We start from the raw sequence: 21,747 nt of genomic DNA, 5'->3' as shown, positions 1-21,747 counted from the left end.
AGGAAAAAGGGGGAGGCTTGCAAGCCGAAGAACACCATCCCAACCATGAGGCACAGGGGTGGCAGAATCATGTTGTGGGGGTGCTTTGCTGCAGGAGGGACTGGTGCACTTAACAAAGTAGATGGCATCATGAGGGAGGACAATTAGGGGGATATACTGAAGCAACATCTCAAGACATCAGTCAGGCAGTTAAAGCTTGGTCACAAATGGGTCTTCCAAGTGGACAATGACCCCAAGCATACTTCCAAAGTTGTGGCAAAATGGCTTAAGGACAACAAAGTCAAGGTATTGGAGTGGCCATCACAAAGCCCTGATCTCAATCACATAGAACATTTGTGGACAGAACTGAAAAAGCGTGTGCGAGCAAGGAGGCCTACAAACCTGACTCAGTTACACCAGCTCTGTCAGGAGGAATGGGCCAAAATTCAACCAACTTATTGTGGGAAGCTTGTGGAAGGCTACCCGAAATGTTTGACCCAAGTTAAACAATTTAAAGGCAATGCTACCAAATACTAATTGAGTGTATGTAAACTTCTGACCCACTGGGAATGTGATGAAAGAAATAAAAGCTGAAATAAATTCTCTACTATTATTCTGACATTTCACATTCTTAAAATAAAGTGGTGATCCTAACTGACCTAAGACAGGGAAGTTTTATGAAGATTAAATGTCAGGAATTGTGAAACTGAGTTTAAATGTATTTGGTTAAGGTGTATGTAAACTTCCAACTTCAACTGTATATGTTAGACTACTAGTCTCTTCACTTCCTGAGTTAAACTTAGAAAAGTGCATCTATTAGTTATTGTTCAAAGAACATACGTATTAGTTATTAGCAACTGTATAGGTTATATTGCATAATCCATAAAGATGAGGCGGAGTTTCCCCCTTGTGTTATAAAGCACTGTAACGGCTGTCGTCGGGAATAGAGGACCAAAACGCAGCAGGAATGTGGATGCTCATCTTGTTATTTATTTTAAATAAAGAGAACACCAAAATAACAAAACAAAGAACGCACGAACAACAAAACAGTCTTGTCATGCTCACACAAGCAAAACAAGAAACAATCTCCCACAACACCAAACCAAACAATTACCCATATATAGGACTCTCAATCAGAGGCAACGAGAAAGCACCTGCCTCCAATTGAGAGTCCAACCCCCCATCAACCTAAACATAGAAATACAACAAACCAGAAAGAACATAGAAATACAAAACATCGACCAAAACCCGGAAATAATAAATCAAACACCCTACTACATACACCACCACCCCGAACCACATAAACAAAATACCCTCTGCCACGTCCTGACCAAACTACAATAGCAAATACTCCCTAAACTGGTCAGGATGTGACACACTGAGTGATTATAAATCCAATCAATTAAAGTTGCTGTAAAGTGCAATGATGGTAGGCTTTATTTTTTCAAAGACCCAAAGGTATGTTAAACTGTGAAGGTTCACCCTGGGTTAGGGTTGGGCCATGTATCCTATTTTATGAGTAGTGCATGCCCTGGGGCAAAAATGAATTATAAGTGTTTTTAATGGGCTTTTTACATTATATTTGTTTTATACTCAACTAGGACAAAACTGACAGTGAAGTAATCCAACTTTCCATGTATTTAGCACTGTATCAGCATATCGTCATAGACCATATTGTAAAAATCCATACGGGTATGTGAATCCATACCTTAAAACAGGTTTAGAACTTGTATTATTCAGATACTTCAAAATACCGTCATATACTGTCATCAATTAGAAAAATATTGTGACATGATATTTTGGCCCTATCACCCATATTTTTTCCATACCTTGGGGTTTCCTCCTCCCTCCTTGGCTGCGTAGATCATCTGCAGGGCGGACTCTGCCAGGGTCTTAGTCTGGTCCAGGAAGGCCATCTGCTGCTGGTGGTCCTGCAGCTTGGACGCCACGCCCACCGACGCCCTGATCAGAGGCTCATAGTAGCCCGCCAGCTGGGTCACCTGGGAAGGAAAGGGGTCAAGGGTCAGAGGTTAATGTGTCAGACTGATTATTGTTGCGTTCCAGATCGTCATAAAATGTTAAAAACCTGGAGCGCAGCTATTGACTGCACCTGACAGGTGATATAGACCTAGTACTGGTAACAGTGATGATGCTGCAACTAGTTACCTTGTGTCCTAGTTGGGCAGCTTCCCCTCTGGCGGCTGTTGATATTGGGTCGATCAGGTATCCAATCTCTTGCACTGTGGACGTCAGCTGCTCTTGCAAGGCCTGATGGGATTGATCAGAGTAAAATAATATCAACATTGGTCATTATGCAAGGCATGTTGTGGTTCTGTGGCAATTCTGACGCTCCCTGTCCAAACTGCTTTTAACTTCATTCAAATGGCAGTTGGTCTCAACTAGCAGTAGACCTGATCAAAGATCTGTAGCCCACTAACGGACAGAGAGATTGAGAGAGATGGGTAAAGGGAGAGAAGGATGGATAGAGAGAGAATGAGAGGGAGGGGGGGTTGCCTGTGGGTCAGCAGAGCGTGTAGCGTCTCATTAATGATCATTACCTCCAGTGAGATGTCATCCCTGCTGGCCAGGTTCTGGCTGACTGCGGCTAGCGAGGCCTGCTCAATGTTCCGGATACATCCGTTGATGTTATCTATGGAGTAGTCACACTCCCTCTGGCCTGGAGCCTTGTCCCTGAGAGGCGGAGAGAGAGAAAGAGAGAGGGAAAGAGGATGAAATAAATAAATAAAAAAGAGCATGTTTATCCATGTCAGCTGGCAGGCATCCAACAGGATCAGAGAGATCTGGAGAGATGTTGAATTCTAACAAACCATCAGTAAGCCGATCAACAGCCTTGAGCCAAATCAGCCAATCAGAGATCAAGGATGTACATTATGGCCTTGTCCAACCTTTGAAGGTTATTATAACTGCTTATCATAACTTAATGAGTTATAACAGCTGTCCATGTCCAGGCCAGTAAGATGTGCAGTGCTGTCACTGTGCCAACCTGATGGCCGTGATGAGACCTTTGATGGAGTCGGACACAGTCCGAGAGTGGCCAGCCAGGACCGACCAGGTGGGTGGGTCTTTGGGGTTAATAACCAGTGAACGTGCAGTCTTCAGCAGGTGGGTGGAGCTGTTCAGCATGGAGCGAGCTGATTGGAGGATGGGCTCCTGAGCGGCAGAGCCCTGCACATAAACAAATGAAAGATGAACATCTCCATGACAACCATGAAAAATAAACGTTTTCTACACCCACAATGTCATTGCAGTTTGTCTCACAGAGTTCAAAATAAGGTTTCAACTTTCACACAAGTTGAACGGAGCACCATGTTTAGAAATGGTCAGAAGTGTGTAGTCGTACCTCATTGCTGATCTGAGCAGGGACGCTGGCAAACTCTGGATTAGACGCAAACGCTGTGAGGTTCTCAACAGCCTCTATGAGTGGAGCTGTGGCCACCAGACACGTGTTCCTATTCTCCTGAGAGAAATCACCATCCAGAGCCTCGAGGGAAGGAAATGGAGAAACACAGGTCATTATACACAATGGGCCAGTCTATCAGTTCAAAAAACCTCATTGGAGTCTGCAGTTTTACCTTTATAGTTTTGACCAGGTTGGCTGTGCTGTTGGCCACCTCCTTGGCCGACTGGACAAAGTGTCTCTTGGCTGTGGGGTTGGCTGTCTTGGAGGAGGCCAGGCGACAGGCGTTGCAAAGAGCTGACGTGTGCTTCGCTACGATGGTGGCAGACGACAGCACCTGAAAACAGCCACCATACCAGTCTCAGAAAGCCATACCCTAAATGGGAACATTGGTACATGGTGGGAGGCAACCCGGACGTCTAACCAGATGAACCATAACACGTCAGATGAAGGACAACAACAAACAAATCAGCAGCTCGGGATTTTTTTAAAGTAGGTGACAAGAGATAAACATGACAAAGGGAACAGCTGAGGGCTCATAAACATCTCATTTCAATAGAGACTCTTCAAATCAACCCAAGGTGACTAGTTAGTAAACAAATAAAACCAAACAAACCTGTGTTATTATGTCCCAACTGACCTGTGAGGGGCTGCTGTCCGGATCCACCAGGTTCTGACAGGCCATCTGGATCGCCTGATTGGCTCGTGCAAACTGGATGGCGTCTACCAACCCCTGATGCCCTGCCTGACTGTTGGGGTCAGACACGCCCACCAGGTAGGAGGCCTGAGGAGAGGGGACAGGAGGAGAGACATCAGCATACTGTAGAGGAGAGGGGACAGGAGGAGAGACATCAGCATACTGTAGAGGAGAGGGGACAGGAGGAGAGACATCAGCATACTGTAGAGGAGAGGGGACAGGAGGAGAGACATCAGCATACTGTAGAGGAGAGGGGACAGGAGGAGAGACATCAGCATACTGTAGAGGAGAGGGGACAGGAGGAGAGACATCAGCATACTGTAGAGGAGAGGGGACAGGAGGAGAGACATCAGCATACTGTAGAGGAGAGGGGACAGTAGGAGAGACATCAGCATACTGTAGAGGAGAGGGGACAGGAGGAGAGACATCAGCATACTGTAGAGGAGAGGGGACAGGAGGAGAGACATCAGCATACTGTAGAGGAGAGGGGACAGGAGGAGAGACATCAGCATACTGTAGAGGAGAGGGGACAGGAGCAGAGACATCAGCATACTGTAGAGGAGAGGGGACAGGAGGAGAGACATCAGCATACTGTAGAGGAGAGGGGACAGGAGGAGAGACATCAGCATACTGTAGAGGAGAGGGGACAGGAGGAGAGACATCAGCATACTGTAGAGGAGAGGGGACAGGAGGAGAGACATCAGCATACTGTAGAGGAGAGGGGACAGGAGGAGAGACATCAGCATACTGTAGAGGAGAGGGGACAGGAGGAGAGACATCAGCATACTGTAGAGGAGAGGGGACAGGAGGAGAGACATCAGCATACTGTAGAGGAGAGGGGACAGGAGGAGAGACATCAGCATACTGTAGAGGGAGGGGAGGGGGAGCAGGAGGGAGAGGGGACAGGGGGGTCAGCATACTGTAGAACCAGACGTGGGTCTCATAGCAGCAGAAAACAGCTAGGCTACAATGTTAGCAGCTTAAATAGCAGCTTTTTACTGCATCTGGTCTACACACAGATGGACAGAGCCTACTCATGTGTGGTATATTGATGTAGTAAGGGAAAACCCAGAAATGGACAGTAGTGGAAAAACAGAAGTCCACACTACTCTCTTTCTACACTAGCACAACACTCCCCAGCTCAAGCAGAACACACACAGGGTGCTCACATATTCACACAGTATGTCTGGTAGGTCCAGAGCAGGTACTCCGTAGCATGTCCTCACCTGTCCTGCAGCCTCAGTGAGGCCACACAGGGCCTTGGAGGCCAGTCCCACACAGCCCCCAAACGCTGGCACATCCCCGGTTTTACAGTTCTGAGAAATGCCAGCCATGGACTCTCCCAGGACCTGAAAGAACAGGGGGAACAGAGGAAAAGAGCAGAAGGGAGGGATTAAGCTGTAGCATTCCTCAGCCAGGCAGGTCACCGCTCTCTCTCCGCTCTCCCTCCCATCTCTCCATCTCTACTCGTTTCCATCTGTCTGGAGGTTGTGGTTATGCTTGCTCTTTCAGCAGCGCTCAGGGTCGTGGCCCTCCCTACCTTGGAGTTCTCCATGACGCTCTCGATGCAGTCGAAGTAGGAGAGGTTGCTGACTGGCTCGTTGGGGTTGGCTAGCATTCCTTTCACCGCCTGAGAGGAGAGGGAAAACATCTCTTAACATCTAGAAGGGAACTTGCTAATTTAACTAAAACCAAAAGGAACCCATTATAGATACAACTTAAATGAGCTACATGAAAACATTCTCCTAGAGCACTCCCATAATCTATACATTTAACATAACCCACTTTAATGATGCTACTATCCAATCTCTCATAACAAAGGCTGCTACAGATGACACTGCTTTGACTAACACCATTACTGCTCCAACTAACACTCCTGCTACCACCACTATGACTGCAGCTGTTATCAGTAAAGCTAATGTTATTGATGTAAGCTATTGATGTTGATGGTACCTCCAGCTCTCGTAGGGCATTGTCACACTCCTTCTGTCCCGGGGCCTGCTGTGTGGCCAGTGTGATTAGCTGGTTAATGCTCTCTGTCACTGCTCTGAAACACAGGATGGGATGGAGAGGAGTGAGAGCCCGAGAGAGGGCGAGAGAAGTTCAAAATGAGAGGCACTTAGACCAGCGTTCAGCTCCATTACACAAACACAAGGTCCCAGGCTCCATTGGTTCCAAATCTAATATCGTGCTCTGGGTCCCCTCTGGGTCCCTCTGGTCTCTCCCCTCCTCCTCCTCCCTCTCTCTCTCTCTCGCCCTCTTTTTTCAGCAGAATTCCTGCAGGCTTCAGTGAGCCAGTCAGACATTTCAGTCGCACACCTCCCTCTTAACCTTCCAATTACCAGACAGGAAATTAACAGCCTCCACAAGCCTGAAGGGAGACAGCACGTCATCTACCACCTAGGAGGACATTTCTGCTGTGAAGTGCAGCTACACTGGAGGTGTGAGATTGAGAAGTGCATGTGTGTCACATCAAAAGCCTTGTCCCTTCCTAAGGCACAGTGAAACCTCCCATTGCTGTGGCCCTGGCATAAGCATATTGTAACACATTGCAAAAGTTGAATGAACTGTGGGTGGAAAACCTCCTTTTCTAAATCAAACATGACATGATAAATAACCAATCAACAGGTGTGGTATTGTGAGAGCCCACATAGAGGGTAGTGTATGCTAGATACCTTGCAGCAGCAGCCAGAAGGTTCTTGGCGTTAGCCGCCCCAGGGTCTACAGACAGAGACTTGGCTGCCAGGAGCAGCTTGCTGGAAGCCATGGAGATGTTCTTCAGGTTACCTATCACCTGGATCTGCTCATCTTTCCTCTACAACATCCACAGCAGAATCACCAGTTATTACAAGTCATAAACACTAGTTGTAAATCAATCATATACAAAAGTCATACAGAAAGGGCATGAAATGTTGCTAGTCATTTAGAGAGTCTAAATGAACCCAAATCTGCCTAGTAACTAATCCCCTCAGAGCGATGACACGGCTATATAGTGCTAATCAACGCTGAATGTAACCTTTATTTAACTCGGTAAGCCAGTTAAGAACAAATTGTTATTTACAATGATGGCCTACCCCGGCCAAACCCAGACGACGCTGGGCCAATTGTGCGTTGCCCTATGGGACTCCCAATCCCGGCCGGTTGTGATACAGCCTGGAATCGAACCAGGGTCTGTAGTGACGCTTCTAGCACTGAGATGCAGTGCCTTAGACCGCTGCACCAGTCGGGAGCCCTGTGCAACTGACTATCCCTGGTCCTCCTATCCTTCAGTTAGATGAATAGGAGAATGGTGCCTGGGCTGTTTTCTAGCTGCACCATGCTGAACATGTCTACTGTTCCCCTCAGACTCTATGGTTCCAACTCTGCTGCTGGCAGTTCCTGCAGTCACCTGGGTCTGATTTGGTAATCAGTGTCATGCCACTAAGATTTCCTCCTTCCTTATCAGCAAGGCAGCACGGAAAAGGCCTTCAACTGTCATCTTATTTAGACTAAATTTAACAGACCGCCGCTCTGAGGCAATTCAATTAAATATTCCGTATCTATAAGGAAAGTTAATCAACAAATAGATTGACTGATGGTTGGCCAAGCTATGTCTTTTGAGGCCAATTGGTCAACTTTTCCTCCTCTATTTTCCATCATATCAGTTTTGATAAATTATCCAGTTGGGTCTTATGTCCAAAAGGTGATGAAGAGGCTTACGTAAATAAATGAGTCACACTAAAACAGTCAAATCCAGTATGGTGCCTCGTTTGTGTTCATTAGGCACAAAACAAAAACAACAAAACTGTGTGGAACGGGGAGGCACTATGTGAACGTGTCAATAAGAAATGTTCATTTTGGTTTCCATTGCTATGGTATGCCCTAACGAACACGTTCCAGGTTTAGTACCACACAGACAGACAGACCACTCTGACTGCACCTGAGTGTGCCCAGCCATCTCAATGCCGGCGTCCAAGAACTCATCAAAGTCTTCGCTGAACTTCCCAGATGCGTCTGCGAGCTGGGTGCTGGAGCCGCGGGAGGCATGGACCACATCTCCTGCTGATTGGTTCAGATCTGCTGCGGTCTGGTTCAGCTCGCTCTGGGCCTCCTGGAAGGACCTGGTGGATGGAGGGAGCTACAGAGAGAGAGAAAGATAAGAGATAGAGAAAAACGGAGAGACACAACAAAGACAGCCATAGCGAATCAGTGTTTAGGTTGTGGTGCAATAAATTTAAGTTTGGTTTAAAAACATTAGATAAGTGTTTGACCTAGCGGCAGTTTTAAATCAATAAACGGGTGATTAACTCTGGGGTAATCAGTGGCTTTACATGAATGTTTTTTCAATAAAGTAACCTTTACTTAAGGAAGCGTAGAACTTACCGTTTCTCCCAGCAGTTTCTTGCTGGCCTCTCCAATGCTCCTGAGGGCCATGTCCACATCCTTCTGGCCAGGCAGGCAGTTGACACAGTTATTCAGAGAGTGGGACACAGCCTTGGCCACCTGAAGCAGAGAGAACAGGTGTGTGTGAGCACAGGTGTGTGTGTTTGTGAGCGTGCCTGCGTGTGATCATTCATGCGTGAACGGAGGTGTTTTCCACAGTAGTGATGTTGAGCTGCAATCACAATCTTAAAATGCTAATGAGCCAAGAAGCATAGCGGAGTAATTGATGTTCCTAATTTGCACTTCTGTTTCCAACAGAACATATGCCAAACCAATATGTCTGTGTCCCTGTGGGGCCTAGCAACAGAACCCGAGTCGTGCTGCTGAAAGGATTACTGAATGCACAACTAGGACTACCTGAAAAGATAAAAAGAGACACAATTGAAGCCTTTTATTTGGCAAGATTTGAAAGAGATCATCATCCAAAGAGGAATTCAAGGACTTTCATTGGACTCCATTCAAAACCAAAGAGATCTTCGACACCATGTAAAATGGGACCTATTTCTCTCTCATTTGCAAAGGAACAGAACAAACACCACAATACTATGTCCAGTCTGTCCCTTTATCTGCAGTAGCATCAATAGATGCATCATTTATTCATCTGGTGGGAAGGTTATATGGGGAGGACCAGGCATTAATAATTGATGTGTGCTTAAAGCTGTGAATCTCCTGCTACACTGTGCTTGACAGGTGACCAGTGTTATGTTCAGCTGGGCTGATTAAATGTCAACTATTATTTGTCTATGAAAAGTTAATTATTTTATTATTCACAACCAGGTACTGTAGTTGTGCCTCTCACTTGACCTTCACTGTAACACAAGCCAAGACTTTCTGAATAAAAGTGGTGATATAAAAACTCTAGTAGCCCTTTGTTGTCTAAGAGCACCAATCACAGTCCACTCCATTCAGACAGAGGACAATTATACTGAACAGATGGAAAATATGGAAGTTAGCATAGCCATATACAGCTGAAGTCGGAAGTTTACATAGGCCTTAGCCAAATACATTTAAACTCAGTTTTTCACAATTCCTGACATTTAATCCTAGTAAAAACTCCCTGTCTTAGGTCAGTTAGGATCACCACTTTATTTTAAGAATGTGAAATGTCAAAATAATAGTAGAGAGAATGATTTATTTCATCTTTTATTTCTTTCATCACATTCCCAGTGGGTCAGAAGTTTACATACAATAAATACGTATTTGGTAGCATTGCCTTTAAATTGTTTAACTTGGGTCAAACATTTCGGGTAGCCTTCCACAAGCTTCCCACAATAAGTTGGTTGAATTTTGGCCCATTCCTCCTGACAGAGCTGGTGTAACTGAGTCAGGTTTGTAGGCCTCCTTGCTCGCACACGCTTTTTCAGTTCTGTCCACAAATGTTCTATAGGATTGAGGTCAGGGCTTTGTGATGGCCACTCCAATACCTTGACTTTGTTGTCCTTAAGCCATTTTGCCACAACTTTGGAAGTATGCTTGGGGTCATTGTCCACTTGGAAGACCCATTTGCGACCAAGCTTTAACTTCCTGACTGATGCTTCAGTATATCCACATAATTGTCCTCCCTCATGATGCCATCTATTTTGTGAAGTGCATCAGTCCCTCCAACAGCAAAGCACCCCCACAACATGATGCTGCCACCCCCGTGCTTCACAGTTGGGATGGTGTTCTTCGGCTTGCAAGCATCCCTCTTTTTCCTCCAAACATAATGATGGTCATTATGGCCAAACAGTTCTATTTTTGTTTCATCAGACCAGAGGACATTTCTCCAAAAAGTATGATCTTTGTCCCTATGTGCAGTTGCAAACAGTAGTCTGGCTTTTTTATGGCAATTTTGGAGCAGTGGCTTCTTCCTTGCTGAGCGGCCTTTCAGGTTATGTTGATATAGGACTCGTTTTACTGTGGATATAGATACTTTTGTACCCGTTTCCTCCAGCATCTTGACAAGGTCCTTTGCTGTTGTTCTGGGATTGATTTGCACTTTTTGCACCAAAGTACGTTCATCTCTAAGAGACAGAATGCGTCTCCTTCTTGAGCGGTATGACGGCTGCGTGGTCCCATGGTGTTTATACTTGCGTACTATTGTTTGTACAGGTGAACGTGGTACCTTCAGGCGTTTGGAAATTGCTCCCAAGGATGAACCGGAATTGTGGAGGTCTACAATTTTTTGTCTGAGGTCTTGGCTGATTTCTTTAGATTGTCCCATGATGTCAAGCAAAGAGGCACTCAGTTTCAAGGTAGGCCTTGAAATACCTCCACAGGTACACCTCCAATTGACTCAAATTATGTCAATTAGCCCATCAGAAGCTTCTAAAGCCATGAAATAATTTTCTGGAATTTTCCAAGCTGTTTAAAGGCACAGCCAACTTAGTGTATAAACTTCTGACCCACTGGAATTGCGATACAGTGAGTTAAGTGAACTAATCTGTCTGTAAACAATTGTTGGAAAAATTACTTGTGTCATGCACAAAGTAGATGTCCTAACCGACTTGTCAAAACTATAGTATGTTAACAAGAAATTTGTGGAGTGGTTGAAAACTAGTTTTAATGACTCCATCCTAAGTGTATGTAAACTTCTGACTTCAACTGTACATACACATAGCAGAGCCTTTTATAGAGATGTACAGTAGCTTCATCCCTATATGGCTCTGCACGTTATTGTATTGAAGTGCCCCACTCACCTGGGCTAGCCTCTGCTGGCTCTCTGCGTCACCGGGAGAGACCAGGGCCTGCTTGGCCTCATGGATCAGCATGGCCGAGCCTTCCATAACATCACAGGCTGAATCCAACATGGATGCCGCTGCCTGAGGGTTGGTGGTAGAGGCTGCCACGCCCCGCGCTGCCTGGGCTAGAGTCTTCAGTGCCTGGGCTGTCTCTCTGGCTGCTAACCCTGGAGGCAAATATACAAATGGTGAGTAGGGTTTGGAATGTTACAAATAAACAAGAGTTATTACAGAAGTAGCTCTCCACCGCCGCACGGCAAGCTCCCTCTCCACCGCCGCACGGCAAGCTCCCTCTCCACCGCCGCACGGCAAGCTCCCTCTCCACCGCCGCACGGCAAGCTCCCTCTCCACCGCCGCACGGCAAGCTCCCTCTCCACCGCCGCACGGCAAGCTCCCTCTCCACCGCCGCACGGCAAGCTCCCTCTCCACTGCCGCACGGCAAGCTCCCTCGGCAAGCGGTACCGATGCACCAAGTCTGGAACCAACAGGACCCCCAACAGCTTCTACTCCCAAGCCATTAGAATACTAAATAGTTAACCAAATAGCTACCCAGACTATCTGCATTGACCCTCTTTGCACTAACTCGTACCTCTGTACATCGACTCGGTACTTGTACCTGTGTATAATGCCAAGTTGTCATTACTCATTATGTATTTATTCCCTGTGTTCTTATTTTTTTCTAAATGTTTCTCTCTGCATTGTTGGGAAGGGTCCATAAGTAAACATTTCCCTGTCAGTCTACACCTGTTGTTAACCAAGCATGTGACAAATAAACAAATGCATTAAATGAAAAGGACTGCTTGCATTCAGATGTGTCAAACATCCAAATACATTCAGAAGATTGAATTAAGCCTTAATAAATGCATGTTATGACCTTCGATATCCATAGCCCTCATGTTGACAGTGTGCTATACCAGGTAGCGAGAGCCTCTGGTTTAGTTTCATAAGGTCTAAACTGCTGACTGCCTCAACAAGGGAATGCAACATTTCAGCTTCAACACAACACATTGGGGAGGAATCTAGTAAATTGAATCAGCTTGCATTACCCCATTCATCTAGACAAGATTACTGAAGGAATGTCACATCTATTCAAGTAGGGGAAAGATTTCTTCTGCTTTAGTCTTTGTGCTACTTTTCAGAGAGTAAAGGCTGAATCTAATCTACTATTGACCTTGAAGCATCAAAATATGTTGACGCTTTCAGTAGTAACAGTAAAATCTGTAGTCAAAAGTGAAATATACCATTATAGACACATCCTGGTGGTGCTATGGAGTTTGTTATTTAGCGGTATTGCTGTCATTAGAATGGGAGTCTCAGGGCAGTAGTACAGTACCTGTGTAGTGTTCATTGCCCTGTGCAGCACAGGTGAGCAGCTGAGCCATGGAGGATCCCACAGACTTGGAGGTGCTGCCCAGGTCCTGAGCACACTTCTCCAACTGCAGAGAGAACAGCACAGTACATCAGACACCCAGACAAACAGACTCAGCAATGGATGAAAGAGTAAGCACTAGAAGTAATGAGAGACGTTGATTAATTCAATTAATCAGATTTTCCTGACCGATTCTCCAGGTAGTGGTTTCAGCTGCATGTCTATGGCAGCCATCTTGGCATCTTGGAGCTCAGTCTTCAGAGTTTGGACGGCTGTGAGAGCTGAGTGGATCTCCATGGGGCCGCAGGCTTCGTGGGCCTAAAAAGCACAGGGAGAGAGCAGACCATTGAATTAGTCATTCTAGACTGACAGTTTTTAACCCATCTGAGCTGGTATTTAGTGCCATAGTCTATCAGAAGCTGGCTAGTCCTAACAGGGGATAGGTACCCTCACAAAGTGACAGAGGTGAGAGATGGGTATGACTTAAGTGTGCGTATGTGTGTGTGTCTGTGTGTGTGTGTATGTACCTTCTGTGCAGCGGTTCTGAGCTCTGCCAGGCTGGTAGCCAGGTTCTTGGCACACTGACCCAGCTGCATAGCTGCGGCCTGGTCCATCACCGTGGGAACAGACGACTTTGCTGATGTCACCATCTTACTGCCAGGCTGTCATGAGAGAAGCAGGAAATGTCAAATTCATCCCAAGAAGATGTTTTGTACCAGAGAATAGATGTCTTTATTTGAATCTATTATAACTACAAAACCCAGCCTTGCCCAAGTATTAGACATCATCAATAATATAGCGTTAGAAGCTTTCAAGCACACACACACACACACAGACACATCAGCACTGTACAATATATTGAGATCCCTTCATTCAATATGTGGGTTAGGGTTAGGGTTAGATTAGAAGCCAGACTGGCACTGGGGGTGTACCGGTAGGAAGTTCTGGCTGGTGATGATGAGGGCTAGCTGGGTAGTGAGGTCTTCAGGCTGGGCCTGGCTGCCCCTTACCCCCTGGACCAGCCGGGGAATGTGGTCTGCCATGGCCTAGTGAGCCGCACACATACATAAACAGTCAACACACATACAGTATTCAACCACAGTTTCTATATAGCTGTAGCACCATTATAGCTGTATAACTACAGTAGGCATACAAATTGTTCAATGCAAGCAACTGGCAATGTCCCCTGGCATTAAGAGACTTATCCCCAGTACCTTGCAGCTCTGCACCAATTGCTGGTGAGCGGCGGTGTTCTTGTTGGAGGCTGCTGCATTCTGGGAGGCAGCGATGGTCTGGGTGGCTGCAGCTGCAGCTTGCTTGGCGGCATTCTGTTGGAATGTCACACACGTTAGGCATGTTTAGAATCACTGCCTCAACGAATCAAAACACACACAAGATGCCTCTCAAATGGCACCCCATTCCCTTTGTAGAGCATATATTTTGACCAGGAGGCCCATGGTCAAAAGAAGCGTACTAAAGGGAATAGAGTGCCATTTGGGAGGCAGACAGTCTCCGTTTAGAGCCAGGGTTCCTCAGGTCAGAGATCAAATATTTGTCGTGCCATCTTTAATGTCGGGCAGTAGGGTTTAAACAATCTCCTGATTTGGTATTTTATTAGGATCCCCATTAGCTGTTGTGAGAGCCTGTGGTCCACTCAAAACATGAACAATACAGAACATTAACAGACAAGAACAGCTCAAAAACAAAACTTAATCAATCTAAAAAAGGCACACGTAGCCTCCATATCAATACATACACGCACAAACTATCTCGGTCAAGTAGGGAAGGTGTTGCTTTATCTGTTTTTTGAAACCAGGTTTGCTGTTCATTTGAGCAGTATGATGGAACGCAGTTCCATGCAACAATGGCTCTATATAATACTGTACGCTTTCTTGAATCGGTTCTGGATTTGGGGACTGTGAAAAGACCCATGGTGGCATGTCTGGTGGGGTAAGGGTGTGTGTCAGAGCTCTGTGTGAGTTGACTATGCAAACAATTTGGGATTTTCAACACAATGTTTCTTATAAAAAGAAGTGATGCAGTCAGTCTCTCCTCAACTCTTAGCCAAGAGAGACTGACATGCAAAGTATTTATATCATCCTTCTGATTACAATAAAAAGCAAGGTGTGCCACTCTGCTGTTCTGGGCCAGCTGCAGCTTATCTAGGTCTTTTCTTGCAGCACTCGACCACACAATAATCAAGGTAAGACAAAACTAAAGCCTGCAGAACTTGCTTTTTGGAGTGTGGTGTCCAAAAAAGCAGAGCATCTCTTTATTACGGACAGATGTCTCCCCATTTTTACAACCATTGAATCTATATGTTTTGACCATGACAGTTTACAATCTAAGGTAACACCAAGTAATTTAGTCTACTCAACTTGTTAAACAACCACACCATTCATTACCAGATTCAGCTGATGTCTTGAACTTAGGGAATGATTTGTACCAAATACAATGCTCTTAGCTTTAGGACCAGTTTATTACTAGCCACCGATTATAAAACAGACTGCAACTCTTTAAGGGTTTCAGTGACTTAATTAGCTGTGGTTGCTGATGCGTTTATGGTTGAAGCATCAGCATACATGGACAAACATACTTTGTTTAATGCCAGTGGCAGGTCATTGGTAAAAATATAATAGAGGGCCTAGAGAGCTGCCCTGCGGAACACCACACTTTACATGTTTGACAGAGAAGCTTCCATTAAATAAAACCCTTTGAATTCTATTAGATAGATGGCTCTGAATCCACGATATGGCAGAGGTTGAAAAGCCATAACACATAAGTTCTCTCAGCAACAGGTTATGGTCAATACTATCAAAGGCTGCACTGAAATCAAACAGTACCGCTCCCACAATCTTCTTATAAAACAATCAGTCATTTGTGTCAGTGCAGTACATGATGAGTGCCCATCTCTATAAGCATGCTGAAAGTCTGTTGTTAATTTGTTTATAGAGAAATAGCATTGTATTTGGTCAAACCATTTTTTCCAACAGTTTGCTAAGATCTGGCAGCAAGCTGATAGGTCTGCTGTTGGAACCAGTAGAGGCCGCTTCATGTGATCGATACATGGACAATCTTGTTTAGGGCTGTGGCGGTCACGAAATTTCGTCAGCCGGTGATTGTCAAGCAAATAACTGCCGGTCTCACGGTAATTGACCGTTAATTAACAAACACATTTAGCATTTCCTGGCTTCCACACATAGGCTACAAGCCATTTTAAAAAGTCTAATAAATCCATGTAATATAGCCTACCCCTTCACAATAAATCCATTATTTATTTTAGACAGGTCTAAAGAAGCATAATATGAAGAAAATGTAGTCTATTTCAGAAGAAAAGAACAGCATGCTCGGAGTTGTCCTTATGTTAGGTCCTGATGTGGCTATGCCAAATGGCTGTGGGCTACACTACTTAATTTAGCAGATAAGATTTGCTTATAAATCCATGGCATTATTTTATAGTATTAAGAACACAATTGAACAAAGCTGAATAAAATATTAATATTTTCTCCAAAACGATGAGGGAATGCGCACCTGCGCACACACACTATTCTGTGTTGAGCGGTTAACAAAGAAATAGGTACTCCTATATGCATAATTTAGATTTATTAATGTAACTTTAGTTGTTCTACAAACGTTGGGCTATATGTTTTGATTGTTAATACATTGTAAGGCTGCATGATGAGACTAATGATGATTTGAAAAAATCTCGAAAGGCATGAGCTCGGCTTTGTTTTTGCACAGGCTGAACACACACCAATAGTCTCTCATTCACAATTTGACAAGCACTTGATAATGCCTCGAATTTCACAGTGGCATCCCCTTTGTGGCCGTAATGCACCCTAAAAGAATCCATGCCTTTTGCAGTGCTGCGTTGTGCCCTTCTCCCTGAGTGTGCAACGCAATCTCTCACTCACATGGCTCTCTGTCATATCCAATTCCGAGGTGCATATTAAAGATATTGAAAGAACTGTCCACATTTACTTTTCGTCAGCCAACAAGATGAGCAGGCCTAACGATCAGCAAAAGCACTAGCCTATATCAATCTACTATCTCCCATAGTACAAAAGTCGACCTATTCTATTCTTTGAGAGAAATAAATATTCCATGAATCAGTCAGTGTGTGTAAGTGAATCTGTGTGTGCTGTGGGGTTGAGCTACAAACCCACAGGCTCTGCTCTCTCATCCCTTCCAGGGTTTTGGGAGGGAGGGTGGACAACGAGACTGTCACAGCAGATGTAAGTAATGTCCCCACGCACTCTGGCAGCTTTCATGGCCAAGATAAGTTCTTTCCTCTTCTGGTGCACAGCTTCAGGATAGTCCTCGTTGAGGAAGGTACACGTTCCTCTCAAGTTCTTGGCTCTTTCCAGAACAGCTACTTTGTCCTTTTTTATTACATTTTTTTATTTCACCTTTATTTAACCAGGTAGGCCAGTTGAGAACAAGTTCTCATTTACAACTGCGACGTGGCCAAGATAGAGCAAAGCAGTGCGACACAAACACAGAGTTACATATGGGATAAATAAACGTACAGTCAATAACACAATAGAAAAGTCTATATACAGTGTGTGCAAATGTAGTAAGATTAGGGAGGTAAGGCAATAAACCTCAAGAACTTGACCACTACGGGCCTGTCACCTGGGCCGGTGTTGGGTTTTCCAGTTCTGTGGGCGCGCTCCACCTCAATCTTCTTGTGGTCCATCTTCAGTTTCTCCGAGATCATTTCCCTCACTTTGTCCTCAGACTCTACCAGGTCTCATGTGGCAATTCTGCAATTACGTCTACAACCATGATGTTCTGCCTTGATTGTCCCTCAAGATAATTTGTTCACCGTCAATGTTATCATGGAATCACACACAGAACTGATGTCCTCTCTCAATGACTTACAGATTGCTGTCATCTTGCCTTTCTCTTGTTTAAACTCATCAAGCTGAGCCTGGGAGAACTGCAAACTGTTCTACAGGTCCTGGACCTCTCTGGTCAGGTCATCCATTCTTTTATTAGTTGAGTCCACCAGTACTTGGACAAAACACTACAAGCCATTTTCTTGTTGTTGAAACAACTGCATGTAGAATTTTTTTGTTGTTCACTCACCTGTGACAGAGAGACACCATTGTCCTCAACAGTACTCCTGCCGGCTTTGGTCTTTGTCATGGTACCTAGCCACCTAGGTCACGCTGTTACTCCTCGCAGTTCCAGACAGAGCAGGTCGCAGGGAAGATTGTTGTTTTCAAATCAGCAGGGATCTTGACAGCCACAAGCCCGGGACAATCTGTGATCCCAGCCACGGGCTACGTTCAAGCCCTCAAGAAAACCACGCAAGCTTGATAGGCAGCTAGCAAGCAGCTACACCAAATAGCTCCTCAGAACCGGTCTTGGTCGGCAGGATTACTGGACAGAGAGTAGCAGACCCAGCAACTGATGCCAACTGCGTCTCGGGATCCAAACTCAAAAGGTAGCTAGACACTAAGAAAATTTTTAACACACTTTCAAAACACCAGACTTTCCAAAACAACAAACCGAGCTCTCCCTCATTCCGCGTTCAACAGTCATATGTAAAATGCTCCTTTTACATTTCAGTGGCTAGTAGGATGACAATCGAAGAATGATACTGGATGGTCTCTACTTTCATATGAAGGAAAACCTACAAGGACTTCTCAGAATGTAAACAGGAAGGGAAAGGAAGTTTCTATAACAGTTGAATGTACACAGAGTACACTGTAGCTCTCCAAACACACTCAGTAATGTCCTGTACTGTATATAACTGTTCTTGCATGGTTTACATCAACAGTTGGAAATAATAGCTCTGGTAATGTAATCACCTCTGCACGTTAACCTAAAGCCCCAAATAATACAGCAAATAAAAAATACTATCTCTAGACTTTCACTCAAAGCCTGGTGTTTTCCATGTGATTGACAATGTGGTGTGTATGTAGAGCAAGAGCTATGATGAGGAGAAGCAAGTTGAAGTGCCTGCTTACTCAGCCCCAGAGTCATATACAGAGTTTAGCAAACTCATTAATGGGACGCCATCTTAGCACCAAACTCGCGGAGCCACCCATAGGTATACTGTACATATATGGCTCTGCCCAGCCTAGCCCCATCCAACTGACCTCTAGCCTGTTAATGAGCTTCTTCTTGATGGCGTTCTGAGCTGCAGCGTTGGTGGCCACGCGTAACCCCTCAGCTGCCTCCCTCAGTCTCTGCTGCCGGTCCTCGTTCTCTGGGTATGCCGCTGCGCCCTGTTACACACACACACACACACCCCCAGAGACAGACACACACACAGAGAGACAAAGGAAGACACCTCATCCATCATTAAACTGGAGCAGATGGAGATGCATCCAGGGAAAGTGCTAGAGTCCAACTGTAATCATGTCCGTTTGTAATGACAGCAGCTCTTCTTTGTTTATCTATCAACATCTTGTTGATGAGGAAACGTCAAGATTCCTTTTCATTACCACCTCCTCTGGCTCCAGCTCTCTTTACCCCTCTCTTTCTCTCCAGCTGTCTCTGATTGTACGTGACTGGGTTCAGTTCACACAAACCAATATCCCTAAGAGCCTCTGTGCGTCCTATTGTTGAGGGAATGAAGAGAATCTAGAGCCTAAGCCTCTATGCCATTTAGTTAATTAAGCAGCCAGGCGCTTCACCTCACCTGCTGCTGAATGTAACCCTCTACAGAACATTACAGCAGCCATCTTATATCTCACTAATACACACACACTAAAAACATACCACCCACAGCCCCAAGGTGATGTTTACAGTAAGCCCAGACTAATGTTTTGAGACATTACAATACTAATTCCTCAAGAGTAGAGAGGAATAATGTGATTGACTGTTGAAATGCAAAACAGTTTTTTCATAACAGTGTGTCATGTTAGCCAGCCTAGGCTATTATTGATACTATTCGCTGCTTCCTGTACGCCAGGTTAACTGTCACTTATGTGTGATCGGAAATTGTCACTGAAGGGAAAACCAATCGTATTCTAATAATAAAAGGGATTGGAAATGAAACACAGAGTACTGTCCAAAATGAAACCACATGCTTAGGTCCAGATTTCTCAGCACACAGCTTTGAGAGAAAGCCAAACGAAGAGCTGCCATCTTCTGTGGACTCCCCACTACTGACACAATCCTTTCTCCATGCCTCAGCAAAACATTCTCTACCCTCAATCAATCAATTATATGATGCTTATATTAGCATATATATTTTTTGTGCATACCCCCCCCCCTCCGAGACCCTCTGAAAGTGGGGTTACAGCCAGGGATCAGCCAATGTTGACGGCAACCCTGGAGCAATTAGGGTTAAGTACCTTGCTCAAGGGCAGATTGACAGATGTTTCACCTTCTGGTTACCTGCCCAACGCTCTAACTGCTAGGCTACCTGCAACTAGGGGTAGTGTTGAATACAGTCCCCTTTCTGACAGTTACCAAGGAAACAGTGGCTGGGTAAATCCTTCATTGACAGTGATAAAGATAGCTGCTATAATGTGATTAATGTGGAATCAAAAGCATCCAACCAGCTGTAAGATATGGCCCCATTTAGCCTTCATGATGGCAGGGACATTAATACTTGTCTGTAAGGCTGAGGAGCAGATGAAGAATCAAATGGACTGCCTGAATAAAAGTAGACTGATATTTAACTAGACAACCAGGAAGCACCCAAATAGCATTGTGGAAAACGCTCTGGTTTGAATGAATGTATTTAAATACAATACAACCCCATTTGTAAATAAGAATTAGTTCTTTACTGACTTGCCTAGTTAAATAAAGGTTAAATAAAAATTAAATAAAAACAATACACTGGCAGCTCTGCGAATTACAACCTGTAGTTTTTCACTGGAAAGGGCCATTTTTAGAGAAAGTATGACATAGAAAGGGGTTAGACTAGCCAAATTCTTTCAGACCCCATAGCGATGCCTGTCCTCCAGTCAGTGAGAACCGCTCAGTCTCTTGGTCTCTGGGTGGTGTTTAAATAGGAAGGCCACCATAGTCACAGCGGTACAATCAGTGATACCTCAGAGGTCACTGGTGGTTCATTAGTGATGAGGTCACTTCATGGGAACATGGTGATCTGAGGGACAACACGGGACATCCTGCTGCAGCCATACACTGCTCTGATAGACATTCTGGGATTCAAAAACAGACATCTCTCTCTAGGGACTCCAGCCGGGTCCTCTTTTCCCCAGCACATCCAGGCAGACAACGAAAAGGTCACCTTGTGTGTACAGGATGGGGAAAACAACGGACAGGACAGATCATCGGTTCTTAGAAGGGAGTTTGAGGAATTTCACTGCTCTAGTTGTGTAGAGGACGAATCGGTAATATACTACTTTAGTACAACCTACTTTACTAACCTTCCGTTTGGACAACTCCTCTAGTACATACATAATGGAGAATCTATGCTTTAACCCAGGGGAGTCAAACTCATTCCACGGAGGGCCTAATGTGTGCAGGTTTTTAGTGTTTCCATTCAATTAAGACCGCCCTTGCCGTCTCCGCCTGGCCGGTTCCCCTCTCTCCAATGGGATTCTCTGCCTCAAACCCTATTACAGGGGCTGAGTCACTGGCTTACTGGTGCTCTTCCATGCCATCCCTAGGAGGGGTGCGTCACTTGAGTGGGTTGAGTCACTGACGTGATCTTCCTGTCTGGGTTGGCGCCCCCCCTTGGGTTGTGCCGTGGGGGAGATCTTCGCGGGCTATACTCTGCCTTGTCTCAGGATGGTAAGTTGGTGGTTGAAGATATCCCTCTAGTGGTGTGGGGGCTGTGCTTTGGCAAAGTGGGTGGGGTTATATCCTGCCTGTTTGGCCCTGTCCGGGGATCGTCGGACGGGGCCACAGTGTCTCCCGACCCCTCCCGTCTCAGCCTCCAGTATTTATTATGCTGCAGTCGTTTATGTGTCGGGGGGCTAGGGTCAGTCTGTTATATCTGGAGTATTTCTCTTGTCTTATCCGGTGTCCTGTGTGAATTTAAGTATGCTCTCTCCAATTCTCCCTCTCTTTCGGAGGACCTGAGCCCTAGGACCATGCCTCAGGACTACCTGGCTGGATGACTCCTTGCTATCTCCAGTCCACCTGGTTGTGCTGCTGCTCCAGTTTCAACTGTTCTGCCTGCGGCTACGGAACCCTGACCTGTTCATCG

The 21,747-nt window shown here is 45.3% G+C and overlaps 1 protein-coding gene across 3 annotated transcripts in view; it reads right to left on the bottom strand.

The window, feature by feature from the left end:
* LOC106587616 (talin-2) overlaps positions 1-21,747 on the bottom strand; it is a 127,964-nt gene that overhangs the window by 28,365 nt on the left and 77,852 nt on the right. For all 3 annotated transcript variants that reach the window (XM_082969611.1, XM_082969610.1, XM_082969612.1), the window contains 20 exons: positions 18,716-18,844; positions 13,820-13,933; positions 13,538-13,651; positions 13,133-13,267; positions 12,795-12,923; positions 12,570-12,672; positions 11,195-11,403; positions 8,457-8,576; positions 8,014-8,211; positions 6,770-6,909; positions 6,048-6,141; positions 5,635-5,724; positions 5,321-5,443; positions 4,038-4,181; positions 3,573-3,734; positions 3,341-3,481; positions 2,984-3,165; positions 2,538-2,670; positions 2,146-2,247; positions 1,809-1,979 (listed from right to left, as the gene is read on the bottom strand). In XM_082969611.1, coding sequence (XP_082825737.1) covers positions 1,809-1,979; positions 2,146-2,247; positions 2,538-2,670; positions 2,984-3,165; positions 3,341-3,481; positions 3,573-3,734; positions 4,038-4,181; positions 5,321-5,443; positions 5,635-5,724; positions 6,048-6,141; positions 6,770-6,909; positions 8,014-8,211; positions 8,457-8,576; positions 11,195-11,403; positions 12,570-12,672; positions 12,795-12,923; positions 13,133-13,267; positions 13,538-13,651; positions 13,820-13,933; positions 18,716-18,844 — 2,733 coding nt within the window. The remainder of the gene's footprint in view (positions 1-1,808; positions 1,980-2,145; positions 2,248-2,537; positions 2,671-2,983; positions 3,166-3,340; positions 3,482-3,572; positions 3,735-4,037; positions 4,182-5,320; positions 5,444-5,634; positions 5,725-6,047; positions 6,142-6,769; positions 6,910-8,013; positions 8,212-8,456; positions 8,577-11,194; positions 11,404-12,569; positions 12,673-12,794; positions 12,924-13,132; positions 13,268-13,537; positions 13,652-13,819; positions 13,934-18,715; positions 18,845-21,747) is intronic.

Source organism: Salmo salar, chromosome 26 (assembly GCF_965601325.2).
Source record: "Salmo salar chromosome 26, fSalSal1, whole genome shotgun sequence".
Taxonomy (NCBI): Eukaryota; Metazoa; Chordata; class Actinopteri; order Salmoniformes; family Salmonidae; genus Salmo; species Salmo salar.
The sequence above is the reverse complement of the archived record's forward strand: the minus strand, read 5'-3'. Positions and strand labels throughout refer to the sequence as shown.